Source organism: Pseudorca crassidens, chromosome 7, assembly GCF_039906515.1.
Source record: "Pseudorca crassidens isolate mPseCra1 chromosome 7, mPseCra1.hap1, whole genome shotgun sequence".
Classification (NCBI taxonomy): domain Eukaryota; kingdom Metazoa; phylum Chordata; class Mammalia; order Artiodactyla; family Delphinidae; genus Pseudorca; species Pseudorca crassidens.
The window spans coordinates 56,044,632-56,061,216 of NC_090302.1; the positions used below are offsets into that span (position 1 = coordinate 56,044,632).

Consider the following 16,585-nt stretch of genomic DNA (forward strand, 5'->3'; position numbering starts at 1 on the left):
ATCTGTACTCAGAATTTACTGATCTAAATTAAATGTCAATCCTATCCACAAAATACCTTCACTGGAAACATCTAGTATGGTGTTTGTTCACATATCTGGGTACCATCTTAAAAAGAAAAAAGCTGACTAATTTAATTTAACTCAACACATTTGAGTGCCCATTATGTGTCAGTGATTTCACTGGGCACCAAGAATAGAAGGATAAGAACCCACCATGTCTGCCTCCCTTGACTAAATAATCATGATACAAGGAGGTCAGCGCTACAATCAAGATATGTACAAAGGAAAGAAAAAGGGTAGCAGTTGCTTAGTCTGTTGGAGAAGATGGGAGAGAAAGGTCAGAGTAATCTTGGCATTTTGCCTAGGGGAGAAACAGAGTTTGGGTGGGAGGTAGTAGCAAGAAAATCTCTCTCTCACCAGGAGTGAGTGTGTGTTTGACTGGACAGAAAGGAGCAGTTGGATGTAGCTAAGGAATGCACCAAGGGAAGTGCTGAAAAAAGTTTAAATGGGTACCTGGGCCAAACTCCCGAAGACCACACATGCTTTGCCAAAGAATTTGGATGTATTCTGCGGCAACAGGAAATCGTTAATAGTTCTTTAAGTAGGGAAGTGACGTGATCAAATGTATTTTTGAAAAATAATATGAGAGACAAGACTTAGAAGCCAGAACACCAGTTGAGTAGCTCAAGGAGCTAACTACTAGTTTTAAACATAGTAAATATACCAAGAAAGGTAAATAAAGTCACACTGTCTACTAATGCCAGGCCAAATGCTGTTTTGGATCTACCTGACAACTAATATCTGACACTAAAAGTTTTTCAGTAAGGCTCCTTAAAAATTATTATCTGCCTCAGTTTGTTTTTAGAAACACTATAAGCTCTCAAGTTGCTGGTCACGATAATAAATCTGAGGGGAAAAAAGCTCACATGCAACATATTATAAAGTTGAAGAAGTGAAAGAGAAAGAGAAAAAAAAAATGTTGTCTGACTTACCCATTGCTTCAAAGGTCAACTTTACAGAATCCCAGGGAGGGAAGAATTGGGAATATTACATTATAAAGCATCTGTACTACCCATGAAGCAGTACAGTGTTACTTGAAAGTGAACTTATTGAAAGCTCTAAACCACTTAAAATAATTTTTAACAAGTATAATCAAAATGCTAATATATCAGTTTAATCAAACAAGTATAATTGCTATGTGCCTAAAAAGCAGACCAAAATAGGTGAGGCAAAAACTGACAAAATGGAAAGAGAAAAAGACAAATTCACCATTATAGTTGGAGACTTCAACAACCTTTTACAGTAACTGACAAATCCAGCAGGCAGAAAATCAGTGAGGATATATAGCTGAACTAAAACACCACCATCAAAAACATTCATAGAACTTCATCCAACACCAGAATACACATTCTTTTCAAGCTCACATGGAACATTCACCAAGGGAGACCATATCCTGCATCATAAAACATACCTCAACAAATTTAGAATAGAAATCATATAAAGTATGCTCTCAGACCACAATGAAATTGTAGAAATAAATATTGAAAACCAGCTGGAAAATCCAAAATATTTGAAGATTAAAGAACATGCTTCTAAATAACAAATGAGTCAAAGAAGCCTCAAGAGAAATTTTTAAGTAAATTGAACTAAAATTGTAAATTTGTGAGATGCAGCCAAAATAGAGCTTAGGGGGGAAAATGTAGCATTGAATGCATACATTAAAAAAGATGATCTAAAGTCAATAATCTAAGCCTCCACTTTAATAAGCTAGAAAAAGAAGAGTATTTAAATCCAAACTAAGCAGAAAAAAAGAAATACTTAAAAATAGGGCAGAAATTAATGAAATTGAAATAGGAAGTCAAGAGAGGAAATCAATAGAACCAAAAACTGGTTCTTTGAAAAGATCAATAAAATTGATAAACCTCTAGCCAAGCTAAGAAAAAAAGAGAGAAGACACAGATTACTAATCTCAGAAATGAAAGAGGTGACATCACTACAGATCCCATGTGCAGTAAAAGGATAATAAAAGAATATTATGAACACTGTAGGCCCCAAAATTTGATAACCCAGATGAAACAGACCAATTCTTTGAAAGACACAATTTGCCAATATACACACAAGAAGAAACAGACAATCTGAAATAGTCCTTTATTTATTAAACAAAATTGAATCAATAATTAATGACTTTCCAAAACAGAAAGAACCAGGCCCAGATGGGTTCGCTAGTGCATGCTACCAAACATTTAAGGAAGAAATTATACCAACTCTCTACAATCTCCTCCAGAAGACAGAAGCAGAAGGAACACTTTCTAACTAATTCTGTGAGGCCAGCATTACTCTAACACCAAAACCACACAAAGACATTACAGGAAAACTTAAAGATTAGGACTCGGGCTTCCCTGGTGGCGTGGTGGTTAAGAATCCGCCTGCCAATGCAGAGGACACAGGTTCGAGCCCTGGTCTGGGAAGATCCCACATGCCGCGGAGCAACTAGCCCCGTGAGTCACAATTACTGAGCCTGCGCGTCTGGAGCCTGTGCTCCGCAATGGGAGAGGCCGCGATAGTGAGAGGCCCGCGCACCACGATGAGGAGTGGCCCCCACTTGCCGCAATTAGAGAAAGCCCTCGCACAGAAATGAAGAGCCAACACAGCCAAAAATAAATAAAATTTAAAAAATAAAAACAAAACAAAAAAAAACTTAAAAAAGATTAGGACTCCTTCATGAACACAGACGTAAAAATCCTCAACATAATATTAGAAAATCAAATCCAACAACATTTAAGAAGAATTATACACTATGACCAAGTAGAATTTATTCCAGGTATGTGAGATTGGTTCAACATTTGAAAATCAAGTAATGTAATGCATGACATCAACATGCTAAAGAAGAAAAACCACATGATCATATCAAAAGACAGAAAAGTATTTGACATAATCCAACATTCATTCAGAATAAAACTCTTAGCAAACTAAAAATAGATGGGAACTGCCTCAGCCTGATCTGACGAACATCTACAGAAAACCTACAGCTAACATTATACTCAGTTGGTAAGAAAGCTTTCCCACTAAGATCAGGAACAAGGCAAGGATTATCCCTCTTACCACTCATTTTTAAAACCATACTGGAAGTCCTAGCTAATTGCCATGAGATAAGAAAAGGAAATAAAAAGTATAAAGATTGGGAAGGAAGAAATAAAACTGTCTTTGTTTGCAAAGGACATGATCATCTATGTAGAAAATCCAGAAGAATCAACCAAAAAAAGCCTGGAACTAATAAACAATTATAGCAAGGTTGCAGGATACAAGATTAACATACAAAAGTTAGTTGCTTTCCTATATACCAGCAATGAACAATACTATTTACATTAGCACCTCAAAAACGACATACTTAGGTATAAATCTCACAAAGTATGTACAAGATCTATGTGAGCAAAACTGTGAAACTACCAAAAAAAAAATCAAATAAGATACAAATAAATGGAGAGGCATTCCATGTCATGGATAGGAAGAGTCAATAGATGTCATTTTCCCAAACTTGATCCACAGGTTCAATGCAATTCCAATCAAAATCCCAAAAAGTTATTTTGTGGGTATTGACAAACTGATATATAGAAAGACAAAAGACAAGCAATAATCAGTATACTGAAGAGAAAGTTGGAAGACTGATATACCCAACTTCAAGAAATACTATAAAGCTAAAGAGATGAAGACAGCGCAGTAATGGGAAAAGAATAGAGAAATAGATGAGTAGAACAAAATATAGAGTCCAGAAATAGCCCCACGCAAATATAGTCAACTGATCTTTGACAAAGGCAACTCAGTGGAGACAGGATAGTCTTCAACAAATGGTACTGGAACAACTGGAAATCCACATGCAAAAACATGAATCTAGACACAGAACTTATACCTTTCACAAAAATTAATTCAAAATATATCACACACCTAAGTGTAAAAGGCAGAATTTTAAAACTTCTAGAAGGTAACATCAGAGAAAATCTAGACACCCTGGGTTTGGCAATGATTTTTAGACACACCACCAAAAGCATGTTCCATAAAACAAAAGTGATTAAGTTGGACTTCAATAAATTAAAACACTTAATGCTCTATGAAAAACACTGTTCAGATATGAAAATACAAGCCAAACTGGGAGAAAATATTTGCAAAACACTTACATGATAAAGGACTTATACCCATATATACAAAAATCTCTTAAATCTCAACAATAAGAAAACAAAATTAACAGACAAAAAGATCCAAATAGACACCTTACCAAAGAAGTTATACAGATGGCAAATAAGTATGAAAAGCTGCTCAACATCATATGTCATTAGGGAATTGCAAATTGAAAAAGTAATAAGATACCACTACGTAAATATAAGAATGGCTAAAATCCAAGATTGGTTCAAGATGGCGGAGTAGAAGGACATGTTCTCACTCCCTCTTGTGAGAGCACCGGGGTCACGGCTAACTGCTGAACAGTCATCGACAGGAGGACACTGGAACTCACCAAAAAGGACACCCCACATCCAAAGACAAAGGAGAAGCCACAGTGAGACGGTAGAAGGGGCACAATCACAATAAAATCAAATCCCATAACTGCTGGGTGGGTGACTCACAAACTGGAGAACAATTATACCACAGAAGTCCACCCATTGGAGTGAAGGTTCTGAGTCCCACGTAAGGCTTCCCAACTTGGGGGTCCGGCAACAGGAGGAGGAATTCCTAGAGAATCAGACTTTGAAGGCTAGCGAGATTTGACTGCAGGACTTCGACAGGACTGGGGGAAACAGAGACTCCACTCTTGGAGGGCACACACAAAGCAGTATACGCATCGGGACCCAGGGGAAGGAGCAGTGACCCCCACGGGAGACTGAACCAGACCTACCTGATAGTGTTGGAGGGTCTCCTGCAGAGGCAGGGAGTGGCTGTGTCTCACTGTGAGCACAAGGACACTGGCAGCGGAAGTTCTGGGAAGTACTCCTTTGTGTGAGCCCTCCGAGAGTCCACCATTAGCCCCACCAAAGAGCCCAGGTAGGCTCCAGTGTTGGGTCACCTCAGGCCAAACAACCAACAGGGAGGGAACCCAGCCCCACCCATCAGCAGTCAACGGATTAAAGTTTTACTGAGCTCTGCCCACCACAGCAACAGTCAGCTCTGCCCACCACCAGTCCCTCCCATCAGGAAACTTGCACAAGCCTCTTAGACAGCTTCATCCACCAGAGGGCAGACAGCAGAAGCAAGAAGAACTACAATTCTGCAGCCTGTGGAACAAAAACCACATTCACAGAAAGATACACAAGATGAAAAGGCAGAGGACTACGTACCAGATGAAGGAACAAGATAAAACCCCAGAAAAACAACTAAATGAAGTGGACATAGGCAACCTTCCAGAAAAAGAATTCAGAATAATGATAGTGAAGATGATCCAGGACCTCAGAAAAAGAATGGAGGCAAAGACCGAGAAGATGCAAGAAATGTTTAACAAAGATCTAGAAGAATTAAAGAACAAACAAACAGAGATGAACAATACAATAACTGAAATGAAAACTACACTAGAAGGAATCAATGGCAGAATAACTGAGAAGAACGGATAAGTGACCTGGAAGACAGAATGGTGGAATTCACTGCTGTGGAACAGAATAAAGAATGAAAATAAATGAAGACAGCCTAAGAAACCTCTGGGACAACATTAAACGCAACAATATTCGCATTATAGGGGTCCCAGAAGGAGAACAGAGAGAGAAATGACCCGAGAAAATATCTGAAGAGATTATAGTTGAAAACTTCCCTAACATGGGAAAGGAAATAGCCACCCAAGTCCGCGAAGTGCAGAGAGTCCCATACAGGATAAACCCAAGGAGAAACATGCCGAGACACATAGTAATCAAACTGGCAAAAATTAAAGACAAAGAAAATTATTGAAAGCAGCAAGGGAAAAACAACAAATAACATACAAGGGAACTCCCATAAGGTTAACAGCTGATTTCTCAGCAGAAGCTCTACAAGCCAGAAGGGAGTGGCATGACATATTTAAAGTGATGAAAGGAGAGAACCTACAATCAAGATTACTCTACCTAGCAAGGATCTCATTCAGATTTGATGGAGAAATCAAAAGCTTTACAGACAACCAAAAGCTAAGAGAATTCAGCACCACCTAATCAGGTCTACAACAAATGTTAAAGGAACTTATCTAAGAGGGAAACACAAGGGAAGAAAAGGACCTACAAAAACAAACCCAAAACAATTAAGAAAATGGTAATAAGAACATACATATCGATAATTACCTTAAACATGAATGGATTAAATGCTCCAACCAGGCTTGCTGAATGTATACAAAAACAAGACCCATATAGATGCTGTCTACAAGAGACCTACTTCAGACCTAGGGACATATACAGACTGAAAGTGAGGGGATGGAAAAAGATATTCCATGCAAATGGAAATCAAAAGAAAGCTGGAGTATCAATACTCATATCAGATAAAACAGACTTTAAAATAATGTTATAAGAGGCAAGGAAGGACACTACAAAATGATCAAGGGAACAATCCAAGAAGAAGATATAACAATTATAAATATCTATGCACCCAACACAGGAGCACCTCAATACATAAGGCAACTGCTAACAGCTCTAAAACAGGAAATCAACAGTAACACAATAATAGTGGGGGACTTTTAACACCTCACTTACACCAATGGACAGATCATCCAAACAGAAAATTAATAAGGAAGCACAAGCTTTAAATGACAGAACAGACCAGAAAGATTTAATTGATATTTATAGGACATTCCATCCAAAAGCAGCAGATCACACTTTCTTCTACAGTGCGCACAGAATATTCTCCAGGATAGATCACATCTTGGGTGCCAAATCAAGCCTAAGTAAATTTAAGGAAATTGAAATCATTTCAAGCATCTTTTCTGACAACAATGCTATGAGATTAGAAATCAATTACAGGGAAAAACATGTAAAAACCACAAACACATGGAGGCTAAACAATATGTTACTAAATAACCAAGATATCACTGAAGAAATCAAAGAGGAAATTGAAAAATACTTAGAGACAAATGACAATGAAAACACAATGATCCAAAACCTATGGGATGCAGCAAAAGCAGTTCTAAGAGGGAAGTTTATAGCAATACAAGCCTACCTCAAGAAACAACAAAAATCTCAAATAAACAATGTAACCTTATACCCAAAGGAACTAGAGAAAGAAGAACAAACAAAACCCAAAGTTTGTAGAAGGAAAGAAATCATAAAGATCAGAGCAGAAATAAATGAAATAGAAACAAAACAGTAGCAAAGATCAATAGAAATAAAAGCTGGTTCTTTGAGAAGATAGACAAAATTGATAAACCATTAGCCAGACTCATCAAGAAAAAGAGGGAGACGACTCAAATCAATAAAATTAGAAATGAAAAAGGAGAAGTTACATCAGACACCGCAGAAATACAAAGCATCCTAAGAGACTACTACAAGCAACTCTATGCCAATAAAATGGACAACCTGGAAGAAATGGACAAATTCTTGGAAAGGTATAACCTTCCAAGACTGAACCAGGAAGAAATGGAAAATATGAACAGATCAGTCACAAGTAATGAAATTGAAACTGTGATTAAAAATCTTCCAACAAACAAAAGTCCAGGACCAGATGGCTTCACAGGTGAATTCTATCAAAAATTGAGAGAAGAGCTAACACCCATCCTTCTCAAACTCTTCCAAAAAATTGCAGAGAAAGGAACACTCCCAAACTCATTCTATGAGGTCACCATCACCCTGATGCCAAAATCAGACAAAGATACTACAAAAAAAGATAATTACAGACCACTATCACCGATGAATATAAATGCAAAAATCCTCAACAAAATACTAGCAAACAGAATCAACAACACATTAAAAGGATCATACACCATGATCAAGTGGGATTTATCCCAGGGATGCAAGGATTCTTCGGTATATGCAAATCAGTCAATGTGATACACCATATTAACAAACTGAAGAAGAAAAACCATATGATCATCTCAATAGATGCAGATAAAGCTTTTGACAAAATTCAACACCCATTTATGATAAAAACTCTCCAGAAAGTGGGCAAAGATAGAACCTACCTCAATATAAAGGCCATATATGACAAACCCACAACAAACATCATTCTCAATGGTGAAAAACTGAACAGGAAGAAGACAAGGATGTCCACTCTCACAACTATTATTCAACATAGTTTTGGAAGTCCTAGCCACAACAATTAGAGAAGAAAAAGAAATAAAAGGAATACAAATTGGAAAAGAAGTAAAACTGTCATTGTTTGCAGATGACATGATACATACATAGAGAATCCTAAAGATGCCACCAGAAAACTGCTAGAGCTAATCAATGAATTTGGTAAAACTGCAGGATACAAAATTAATGCACAGAAATCTCTGGCATTCCTATGTACTAATGATGAAAAATCTGAAAGAGAAATTAAGGAAACACTCCCATTTACCATTTCAACAAAAAGAATATAATACCTAGGAATAAACCTATGTAGGGAGACAAAAGACCTGTGTGCAGAAAACTATAAGACACTGATGAAAGAAATTAAAGATGATACCAACAGATGGAGAGATATACCGTGTTCTTGGATTGGAAGAATCAATATTATGAAAATGACTATAGGACCCAAAGTAATTTTTAGATTCAATGCAACCGCCATCAAATTACCAATGGCATTTTTTACAGAACTAGAACAAATAATCTTAAAATTTGTATGGAGACACAAAAGACCCCGAGAAACCAAAGCAGTCTTGAGGGAATAAAACGGAGCTGGAGGAATCAGACTCCGTGACTTCAGACTATACTACAAAGCTACAGTAATGAAGACAATATGGTACTGGCACAAAAACAGAAATACAGATCAATGGAACAGCATAGAAAGCCCAGAGATAAACCCACGCACCTATGGTCAACTACTCTATGACAAAGGAGGCAAGGATATACAATGGAGAAAAGACAGTCTCTTCAACAAGTGGTGCTGGGAAAACTGGACAGCTACATATAAAAGAATGGAATTAGAACACTTCCTAACACCATACACAAAAATAAACCCAAAATGGATTAGAGACCTAAATGTGAGACCAGACACACTATAAAACTCTTAGAGGAAAACGTAGGAAGAACACTCTTTGACATAAATCACAGCAAGATCTTTTTTGATCCACCTCCTAGAGTAATGGAAATAAAAACAAAAATAAACAAATGGGACCTAATGAAACTTCAAAGCTTTTGCAAAGCGAAGGAAACTACAAACAAGAGGAAAAGACAACCCTCAGAATAGGAGAAAATATTTGCAAACGAATCAACATACAAAGGATTAATCTCCAACATATATAAACAGCTCATGCAGCTCAATATTAAAAAAACAAACAACCCAATCCAAAAATGGGCAAATGACCTAAATAGACATTTCTCCAAAGAAGACATACAGATGGCCAAGAAGCACATGAAAAGCTGCTCAACATCACTAATTATTAGAGACATGCAAATCAAAACTACAATGAGGTATCACCTCACACCAGTTAGAATGGGCATCATCGGAAAATCTACAAACAATAAATGCTGGAGAGAAAAGGAACCCTCTTGCACTGTTGGTGGTGGGAATGTAAACTTGATACAGCCACTATGGAGAACAGTATGGAGGTTCCTTAAAAAACTAAAAATAGATTTACCATATGACCCAGCAATCCCACTACTGGGCATATATCCAAATAAAACCATAATTCAAAAAGACACATGCACCCCAATGTTCATTTCAGCACTATTTACAATAGCCAGGTCATGGAAGCAACCTAAATGGCCATGGACAGACGAATGGATAAAGAAGATGTGGAACATATATACCATGGAGTATTACTCAGCCATAAAAAGGAACGAAATTGGGTTATTTGTAGAGACGTGGATGGATCTAGAGACTGTCATACAGAGTGAAGTAAGTCAGAAAGAGAAACAAATATCGTATATTAACGCATATATGTGGAACCTAGAAAAATGGTACAGATGAACCGGTTTGCAGGGCAGAAATTGAGACACAGATGTAGAGAATTAATGTATGGACACCAAGGGGGGAAAGCCGCAAGGGGGTGGGGGTGTGATGAATTGGGAGATTGGGACTGACATGTATACACTGATGTATATAAAATAGATGACTAATAAGAACCTGCTGTATAGAAAAATAAATAAAATTTAAAAATTTAAAAAAAAAGAAGAATGGCTAAAATCCAAAAGGCTGACAGCACCAAATGCTGGTGAGAATGTAGAGCAACAGGAACTCACATTCATTGCTGGTGGGAATTCATACTGCCTTTGGAAGACACTTCGGCAGTTTCTTACGAAGGTAAATATATGCTTACTATACAGTCCAGCAATTGCACTCCTAGATATTTATCCAAATGAGTTGAAAACCTATTCTACACAAAAGGCTGCACACAGATGTGTACAGAAGCTTTATTCATAACTGCCAAAACCTGGAAGCAACCAAGATGTTCCTCAGTAGATCAGAAGATAAACAAACTGTGGTACATTCACAGCAATAAAAAGAAATGAGCTATCACGCCACTAAAAGACATAAAGGCACCTTAAGTGGAAATTACTAAACAAAAGAAGCCAATCCGAAAAAGCTACAAAGTGTAATTCCAGCTATATGGTATTCTGGAAAAGGCAAAACAATGGAGACAGTACAAAGATCAGTGGTTGCCAGAGGGAGGGAGGAGAGAGGGGTGAATAAGTGGAGACAGGGGATTTCAGGGCAGTGAATCTACTCTGTATGATACTGTAATGGTAGATACATGACAATATGCATCTGTCAAAACCCATAGAACTAAACAACACAAGGAGTGAACTAAGTCTAATGTAAACTAAGGACTTTAGTTAATAATAATGTATCAATGTAGGGCTCATCAATTAAAAGAAATGTACCACACTTAATGCAAAAGGGATAATAATAAGGGAAGCTGGGGGGTAGAGAGGACAATAGGGAAATCTCTGTACTTTCTGGTCAATTTTTCTGTAAACTTAAAACTACTCTAGAAAATAAAGTCTATTAAATTTTCTTTTAAAAATCATAACCAGCTTCAATTGCTTTTAAAAACACCAAGTTCTTCCTAAATTGCTGGTCACTATTATACATTTGAGGAAAAAATATACACGCGTATTAAAATTTTTAAGAAATGACAAGAGAGAAGAAAAAACTACCATATGACTTACCTGTTGCTTCAAAGGTCAGCTTTACAGAATCCCAGGGTGTCTGTTCTTTGGATACAAGTCTGAAATGAGCAGGTTCTTTTGGAGAAACTTCTGGGGCAGGAAGATACCAGTTTTTCCTATTTGGAAAGGTAACTTCAATATTCAGGTTGCTTTATTAGTTGATTTTGAACTATAATTCATGGAAGTGCTCAGAATATATAATAAACACATAAACTGATGAATATGATAAACAATGTCAGTTTCTCTGAAGCCCAGGTTATTGTGTAATAAAACCTTCCCAAAGTTAAGAACAAGGATCCTAGGTGATCTTGATTCCACTACCCATCCTATTTCTTCTCATCCATTCCTTCACAGCCAAACCATAAAAACTCCCCAGAAATAAAACAATTTGAAATTGATGCTTAGCTGCTTGCTATCTGTTAGACCAGTTAAGAGGGCTACACTTTCTAACTATTCAGCTTTCTAGAGGAAAGACTTCCTAATTTGAAAAAGCAAAATTTGGGGGAGAATAAAAAACTTCTGAGTGCTTTATCCCACAAAGAAATACAACTTCTGTAGTTATATTAAAAAGAAAAATAGTATAAACAGCACTCAACTTCTATGTTAACCAGTTAAAATAATAAAGTACTGATACAGTGATAGGACTTGAGAACAAACTAACCCCCAACTAAAAGCAGAAAAGTAATGAACCAACCTGATGAGAAAGTGCACTGGAAGATACCAAGGGAAACCACATAGGGGTGCGTTCTCCTCACAGTGAGCTCGGATGGTATCGTTGATCTCGGGAATGTGAGGTGTTATGTGAGACATTCCGGTATAATCAAACCCGTTGATCCATATTCCAGAGTCTCGTTTAACTACGTTTCCATCCAAGTCATGAAATGTTCTAGTCATATGCTGAAAAGAACAAGACTAATGAGGAAACTACTGTTTGAACTCCTTCACCCACATCCCCACCCCAGATTAACAAAAATGACTACGTGACAATACCAAGAAATGATGAGGCTACTGAGCAACAGGAACCCACCGCTGGCACAATCACTTTAGGAGACTGCTTAGATTACCTAATAAAGTTAACATGCGCATAACCCTTCAAGTCAGCAACTCCACTGCTGAATATGGACCTTAGAGAAACTCTTGCAAGGTACAAAAGTGTTGGTTCAGCATTGTCCATATTAGCAAAAACTGGAAACAACCCAAATGTCCATTAACAGTAGAATGGGCAAATAAATTGGGGCATCCTCCTATGACAGAAGTCTATTCGGCAATGAAAAATAACGAACTACAGTGACACAGATCAACCTGGAAGACTCTGACATGCTGTTGGGCAATAAGAAGTAAGCCACCAAAGAGTATATGGTATGGCCTTACCTGTAAGAAGCTCAAAAACAGGCAAAACTATATGTTGTTGTTTAGCGATTAATACATATGTGGTAAAATAATGATTAACTCCAACCTTTAAGATAGTGAGTACTTTGGGGGTGGTAATAAGAGAGAGAGGAGCAAAAGAGTTGGGATCAAGAAGGGAATACTGAGGTTTTCTAAGATACAGCTAATGCTCTTTTAAACTCAATAGATACTCACATGATTACTTTATTATTTCTTACAAATATGTTTCTAAATTTAAATTTCATATAAAAAGTTTCTGAAAACCTACTATTTCAGATATAAAAGACATGAAAACTAGAACTCTTAAAAGTCCTAAAAGGACTTAAATACATTCTAAAAGAAATACACACACATTTCCCTTTCAGGGTGTTACATGCTAATTGATGTGCAGAGAAAAATAGGAATCACAGCTCACCACTGTGCCTAACAGAATTCTCTGAAAAGGCACCATGCTCCATCTGGAATAGCTCTATTAACAACGGAAACCAGCCTGAAGAATATCAAATAGGAAAAGAAAAAGGATTGCAAAGGGCAGGGGTAAACCACAGCCCACAGGCCAAATGGCCTGCTGCCATTTTTATAAATAAAGCTTTATTAAAACATGGCCACATTCATCTGCAGGTGTCGTCTATGGCTCCTTTCACTCTGTAGAAACAGAGTAGCTGCAACAGAGACCACATGGCTGGCAGAGCCTAAAGTATTTATTTTATGGCCCTTTATAGGAAAAGTTTGTCACCTTCTGGCACTGGGGAAGAAGAGAACCCCAAAACAAATCAGAACAGGAGTTTTTAAAAATAAAAATCTAGCTTTTCCTAATGACTACTGATGTGACTGTAAAATTTGTCACATAAAATGTATCACTGTGTCCTACAGGACTGGAAACAAAAACAAGGAATAGTTGGCTCTTTCTCAAAATCTCCTCTCTCATATTTAAGTTCAAATATATTATTACTACTTACTCAAGTCCTTGAATAATTATCTAGGTTATGACTGTTGGCTTTTCTGTTTGGCCACTCCATTCCCTCTAACAGACAGGAAGACTGGAAATAAGGGGACTTAAATTCTTTTTCCTGTTTTACACCAGCTCTAAAAAGTTTGCAGAAAAACCTGAAATCTAAGAAAGTTCTAAATCTCATTTTATTAATATCTAAGTTATTATATTTTCACTATCACATTACCTTGAACATTACCTAAGATCAGTCTTACCGCATTTTAAAGAATCTGTTTCATTTTGCCAGTTGACAGGAGGTCATATTTTTACTCAGCCCACAAACAGTTTTACAATCTGTACTTCTGACAGCTCATTATTCCATGATACATATTTGCTCTCGTTTTTCCAAGTAGGTACATTTTTGTAATTTGAACAGTAATAAGAACAACAAGCAGACATTTCTGATTCAGGCTCTTAGGAGAAGTGTTTCTAGCTGATAAGAATGCCTCTTGATGGTCTTTTCCTCACTGCCTTACACAAAATAGTCGAGGTACCAACTAACAGGTCAACAGTAGAAAAGTCACTTATGTGTTTCGAGCTTCACTGTTGACTAGTAAGCTCAAAACACCATAAGCCTTTCCTCTCCAGTATCTCAAATAGCTCACGCAAGATCGCTCTTACCTGAAGAAACACTCTCTTTGGCTTTGGACTGGCAGGGTTGGAGCTGTATGGGAAAAAAGTTCCACTGCAAACAAGGAGGAATGCAATTGCACATACCAAAGTTAAAGTTAGCATAGTTCTTTTTGTGCTTTTGGCAAGGTAGATGAAGTTAATCTAAAACACAAAACACAAAAATAGAAAAATTACCATTGGCAGAAAGGTGGCTTTACTGACTTGACATTGTAACAGGTGTTGTCAGACAGATAATAAAGGACATGTATCAGCATGTGCTACCATACTCCCAACTCCCAGTACACAAAGCACTAATTGTAAGGGATTTCCATCACAAGCCAGAGCCTAAATAAATGAGAGATGCCCCCATCTGCATGATGGTGCCTCTCTGACAGGCAGCCAGACAGTAAGAGGGAAAAAGGCAACTGAGACAGTGTCTCTGCTCAGCCAAGAGACTACTAGAGGATGTACATCCACCATCAGTCAAACCGTGAACTTATTTTATTTCCAATTCTATCAAACCCTGTAAGTTAACTGCACAGCAGACACTATTTAACCGTACCAAACATCATGACATCAGGCTTTTATTAAAGAACCAGAGGTAAGCTTTTAAGCAAGTAAGCAGGCCTATTTCAACAAAACTCAAGTTCTAATAATGCTTTCATAATGTGCCTATGTGCTGGATTCATCTTTTAGATACACCTACAAGACTCTGCCTGTGGACCTGCACATAAGGAAAAACTGCAATAAAAGTAATTCTGCACCTGAGACTCACACAATATTGTAAATCAACTTATAGTTCACTTGGAAAAAAACCAAAAAAACTATGAAAATTGAAACCAGGGGAAAAAAGGTAATTCTGCCCTTGTCACTGCAGAGTTAACCAAGGCCAACACAATCAAAATAACAAATCTGAACTTGGGCAGGAAAAGCAAGTGGCTCTGTCTCAAGATGGGCATCCAGGAAGTCCTAAATATGTTTATATTTTTTAATTGTAATAAAGTCACTGAATTAAAAATTGCAGGGGACACATGATTATAGAATATGTCCACAGATCCCTTAGGGGTTCTGAAGGAGCCACTTTGAGAAACAATGACCTAGTCCCTGCTCCCCCTTTTGCCTTCTCCCCCTTATTGCTCACCCTCCAGGGTCAATAAGTAGAAAAGTGAAGAACATAAATGTGAAAATATTTTTACTGAGATGGAAATGAAAAATTAAGCAGATATTCATAACCTACCATATACTCTACTATATGAAACTAAGAGATTTTATATCTACAGTGTAACGATATGCCCGCCAGGGTAATCTCCAGCAAAACAGTACTGGTCTTAAGTCGAAGATCTTAATGTTTTTACACTGAAGGACAGAAATAAGAGAGTACCCAAGGATTTATGGCAGTGAGTCAGCAAAACACAATTTGTTACCCTGTCCGTCCCTCTTTCTCCTGACAGTCACAATATTTAAAATGTGGCTCCTTAAACAGGGTCAAATATCCTGCCAAGTAATAAGTTTCGCCTCCTCTGGGAGACTGGTTAAGTTTAGGTATACAGAGTCGTTTGGGTCCAAATAAAACCTCCCTGTCATAATGCTGTGGTTCCTGCCATTCTCAACCCTGTTGCTACCCAAAGTTGTCCTACAACTTCAGGTTAAGCTACAGTTTCCACATCCATATTTTTCTCTTCTCCAGGTCATGAGGCTCATCTTCTGCCTCTTCCACCCACCTTCTGGAAGAGCTTTGGTAATGGTGATAAATGAGAAGGTGATCAGAGAGTGGGAGAGAAGGAAGAAGAGAACGGCCTAGTGACAGTGTGTTTGGATCCCACTGTATCACATTTTACTGTCTTTTGTCTTAAATGTTACATCTGATACCACTCTAGGTTCCGAAATGGGTGTGAAATAAAATGAAGAGAAGCATGAAAAGGGACTATGAAGTGTCCCGTGTGCGCTGGCTCTTTCTCTGTTTCTCTCTGAGAATCTCCTCCTGATCCCGCTCCTACCAGCAGTCTCATTTAATCAGTACAACCATGATGGCCCCAGCACAGGGGAACCCCAGGAAACCTGTTAACCGATCATTTGACAGCAATTTAATTGCTTCCTAGCAAATATATTTAATAAATCCCCAAGGACTAAAAGACAGGCTCTCTGAAGTGTGCATTGTGGTTCAATTCTCCATTACCCAAGGAGAAAAGTCTCACTCTAGTAAAAAGCCACTATCTGTAACACAGCTACACATAAGTAAGAAAATAGCGAAGAGAATGATAACCCACAGCATCAAAGGGCAGCAGAGTTATTTCACATTATAATGAACATTAAAGTATTCCAAGAGCCACTCTCCAAAAGTAATTTAGAA

General features: G+C 37.6%; 1 protein-coding gene across 2 annotated transcripts in view; it reads right to left on the reverse strand.

Moving 5' to 3' along the window:
- Positions 1-16,585, reverse strand: part of ERMP1 (endoplasmic reticulum metallopeptidase 1) — a 52,786-nt gene that overhangs the window by 8,454 nt on the left and 27,747 nt on the right. For both annotated transcript variants that reach the window (XR_010945016.1, XM_067744320.1), the window contains exons 11-13: positions 14,245-14,397; positions 11,938-12,140; positions 11,244-11,359 (exon numbers count right to left, since the gene is read on the reverse strand). Coding sequence is in view for 1 of the 2 variants with exons in the window: in XM_067744320.1 (XP_067600421.1) it covers positions 11,244-11,359; positions 11,938-12,140; positions 14,245-14,397 (472 nt within the window). In the remaining variant the exon portion in view is untranslated. The remainder of the gene's footprint in view (positions 1-11,243; positions 11,360-11,937; positions 12,141-14,244; positions 14,398-16,585) is intronic.